General features: G+C 45.3%; 1 protein-coding gene across 3 annotated transcripts in view; it reads left to right on the plus strand.

The window, feature by feature from the left end:
- The window catches only part of LOC119316803 (cyclic nucleotide-gated ion channel 1-like), a 44,990-nt gene extending 42,792 nt beyond the window's left edge, over positions 1-2,198 (plus strand). For all 3 annotated transcript variants that reach the window (XM_037591191.1, XM_037591190.1, XM_037591192.1), the window contains one exon: positions 1,244-2,198. In XM_037591191.1, the coding sequence (XP_037447088.1) occupies positions 1,244-1,942 (699 nt within the window). In that variant the 3' untranslated portion in view covers positions 1,943-2,198. The remainder of the gene's footprint in view (positions 1-1,243) is intronic.
- Positions 2,199-3,967: the final 1,769 nt, after the last annotated feature.

Below are 3,967 nucleotides of genomic sequence, written 5' to 3' on the forward strand. Positions count from 1 at the left end.
AACAAGTCAAAGGAGCAAAGAAGCCCAAGCCCAAGCCCAAGCAAGGAAGCCTTCAACGCTACCACACATCTCCAAGCCCAACTAGAGGCATATGGCCCAAAGGACGCCAAACTATCTTGTTCTACCCTCCCACCTCCTCAAGGGTAGCCTTGGTCATTAGTCAAAGACCCCTAGCCTATATAAGCCCCCCCCCCCCCCCAATGGGAATGTAAATCTTTCACTCCCTACTTGAATAAACTCAAGAGAAGGATCACACTCCTCACCTAGCTCTCTTTGGAGAGCTAAGAGAGCTAGCGAGGCCGAGATTCGAAGTCCAAGGAACCTAGTAAGGCTTAGACCAGTGGGGGTCGTGGGACACCTCAGGTGTCTCGTGCGTTGGGCACTACCCTCGACCACTTTTCGGGAGTTGCGGGACTCCAGAAATGGCAACACAAGTGTCCCATTCGCTAGGCACCACTCTCGACGACCCTCCCATAGGGACATAGCTCGCGCTCCCACGACGTGACTGAACCTATTTAAAAAACATCATTGTGTCATTTTAAGTGTACGTCAACCTTTGCTATAAGGCCGCTGTACATACCCCTGCCTAGTCATCACTAATTACGTTGCTAAGGATACCCCTCGTCAAAAGTTGTTTCTTGAACAACATTGGTGCCGTGTTAGAAGTCAGCTCGACTATCTAAGCTAGTTGGCCCCGACCAAAATAGCCTGGATAGAACCGCCCAATCTAGTTTGACCACCTGTGAAGCCAAGGCCTTGCTCGCCTCCAACACCATCTTGCAAGGAGGAACGGTAGGAAGCTCCTTCGCCTTGAGATGCACCAGGACATGGTGACGTCCTCAGCATGCACCACCAAGGCATCCCTTGCCTCTGAGGAACGGGCGACCATGGCCTCAAGATCCAGTCCAGGCACCAGTTGAGGAACCTCAGGAGGGGTAACCGCCTCCAACTCTGCCAAACGAGCTCGGAGTGCCTTCATGTCCTCCTTATTTTGAATTGCCGGATCTGCATTCATCAGCACATGTCTATAGTTCTGTTCTGGACCCCATAGTTTCTTATCTGCCTGTAGTGCACATTTCACAGTTCATATTTCTGTAGTCTGTTTTGTAGGCCCCATAGTTTCTTATCTGCAGTGTAGTGCACATTTCACAGTTCATGTTTCTGTGGTCTGTTTTGTAGGCCACACACCCGTAGTTTGGTTACTTCGCTCTCTCATCTTTAATCCTTCCCCTCCTGTTTGCAGGTTCCAATGTTTGAAAACATGGACGAGCAGCTCCTGGATGCAATGTGTGATCGTCTAAAGCCCATGCTGTACACTGAGGACAGCTGCATAATTCGAGAAGGAGACCCCGTGAATGAAATGCTTTTTGTTATGAGAGGATATCTCGAGAGTATGACAACAAATGGTGGACAGAGCGGATTCTTCAACTCCAATGTTCTCAAAGGTGGAGACTTCTGCGGTGAAGAGCTCCTCACTTGGGCTCTTGACCCCGCTGCAGTTTCAAACCTTCCCAGCTCAACCAGAACAGTGAAGACATTGTCTGAAGTTGAAGCCTTTGTTCTGAGGGCTGATGACTTGAAGTTTGTAGCCACCCAGTTTAGGAAACTCCATAGCAAACAGCTCCAGCATACCTTTAGATTCTACTCACAACAGTGGAGAACCTGGGCCGCTTGTTTTATACAGGCAGCTTGGCACAGATATTGCAGAAAGAAGCTAGAGGATTCTTTGTTTGAGAAGGAGAAGAGGTTACAAGCAGCTATTGTAAGTGACGACTCTACCAAGCTCAGTCTGGGCGCGGCACTGTACGCCTCGCGTTTTGCTGGCAACATGATGCGGATCTTACGGAGAAATGCTACCCGAAAGGCCCGTTTGCAGGACAGGGTGCCTGCAAGGTTGTTACAGAAGCCGGCAGAACCCAACTTTTTTGCCATTGGAGAGTAATTTTGACATACCCTGCTACAAGCAGAAAGTCACAACCCAACTGGTAAAGTTTGTTCTTATGCCCTCATCTTCTCCCAGCTCGGCTCAGTTTATGACTGGATGCTATACATAGATAGACCGCTTGTTCTGCATCCTTGTAATTTATATAATGCAATTCAATGTATTATTGCTTTTCGTTGTCTATACATGTGCTGTGTTTGTATATTGAAGGTATCTATATAAGCATTCCACATTTATTCGTACCTGAATTGGAAAACATGAAACTCTTGAATGATGTTTTAGGCTGGAAACTCTAAATGTAACTGGTCATTTCTTCGTTCCAGCACACATGCTTGTAGGACAAACAGTCCGCTTGGGAACCAAAGTTCGTAATTGGTCGTACACCATGCCAACGATTTTGAAAGACCACCAGTTATATATCATTATTAATGGCTAGCAAATATGCCCGTGAGTTGCAACGGGATAGGTAATTGTGTGCCTGTCAATCAGTGTGGCACAATGGTGTCATTCGGTGGCAGCAGGGAGGCGCACGCCTAGGTCTATCAAAAATGCATATCAACAGTGTATTAAGAGCCATACTGCAGTTTCCACAAAAAAAACACCAAAAAACATGCTATAGATATGATATTTTTGGTATGATTTCTCTACGACAGTTCTGATCACACCATAGATAAGCCGTCCTCCCTCCATCTATTTTTGCGGGGCCTAAATTTTAAATTTATCATACCAACGGTATAAAGTTGGAGCAATTTTCAAAGCTCGGTTTTGGCCAACGGGGGGCCCATACCTTTTCTCTAATTAATTGTGTATATTAGGCTAGCCATAGTGGAGGTAACTTAGACTAGTCATAGTGGGTAGTAACTTAGAGGAGTAACATGCATATGTTACTAGTCTATGTTACTACCCCTACAATGAGTAGTAACATAGAGTAGTAACATATGTGTTGTATCATGCATCACTTCATTTATTAAGTTGTAGACTCATCTTTTCTTGATATGTGTGATGTTACAGTAACTAGTTATGTTACTACTTGCCTCTCTTTCTTCATTAATTACATGCCACATCATTGCCTAGATAAATGTGATGTTACCACCTATGTTACTCCCACTGTGGGTAGTCTTACATAGTAACTTAACACATCCCAAAACAATTTTGCTTATGTGGCAAGTATTTAATGAGGAAAGAGGTGCTTGTGGTAACATAATATGTTACTGTAACATAGCGTTTCCCGAGGCAAAATAAGTCTATGAGCTAATAAATGAAACCATCTATGATACTACTACTTACTTACTTTGCACTATGGACGTAGTAACTTAGACTAGTGTTATATGGATGACACTAGTATAAATTACTCCCCACTATGACCAGCCTTAATAGCATGTAGACGCTCAGCTTCTCCGCTATTAATTGTGTTGCTCAATTATCTTTTTTTTTTCAATAAAGGGTGAAGTTTATTAGCTTAAAATAAAGCATCAAGGGACACACTGAGCCACACATCCAACTCTAGCGCGCGCACACGATCAATTTTCACCTCCTTTGATTGGTAACTGCCCGTGCAATCAATAGATGCGATAATATTTTTAAAAGGGGAAAGCTGCATGCGAGACTATATTTATTTTTTGAGGGGTATGTGAGACTAGATGTGAGTCTTTAAAATAGAACAATAATATTTGGTAACAGTGTGCCCGATAGCAAAACTACCATACGATCTTCCCCCTCGTACGGGGTGAGCACCTTCCCACCCACGAGGCCGAGCGCCGTACCAGGCCCAACAGAAAGAAGCCCAACGCACTCAACCATCCCTCACGATGCACCGTACCACATCCCAGCTTTCCCCCTCCCCACCACCCCCGCCTCTCCCCTACCCTGCTACTCAAATCAACACCAAAAACCTATCATTCCTCAAGATCCGGAGGAAACCAGAGGCCTAGTACTCTGCATACATCAAACCAGAGGCTAGACGGTGGGAATTACCAGGGATCCGACGGACGACTCACCAGACGACATCACTCCACCCCCTGGTAA

This window comes from Triticum dicoccoides, chromosome 6A (genome assembly GCF_002162155.2).
Source record: "Triticum dicoccoides isolate Atlit2015 ecotype Zavitan chromosome 6A, WEW_v2.0, whole genome shotgun sequence".
Taxonomy (NCBI): Eukaryota; Viridiplantae; Streptophyta; class Magnoliopsida; order Poales; family Poaceae; genus Triticum; species Triticum dicoccoides.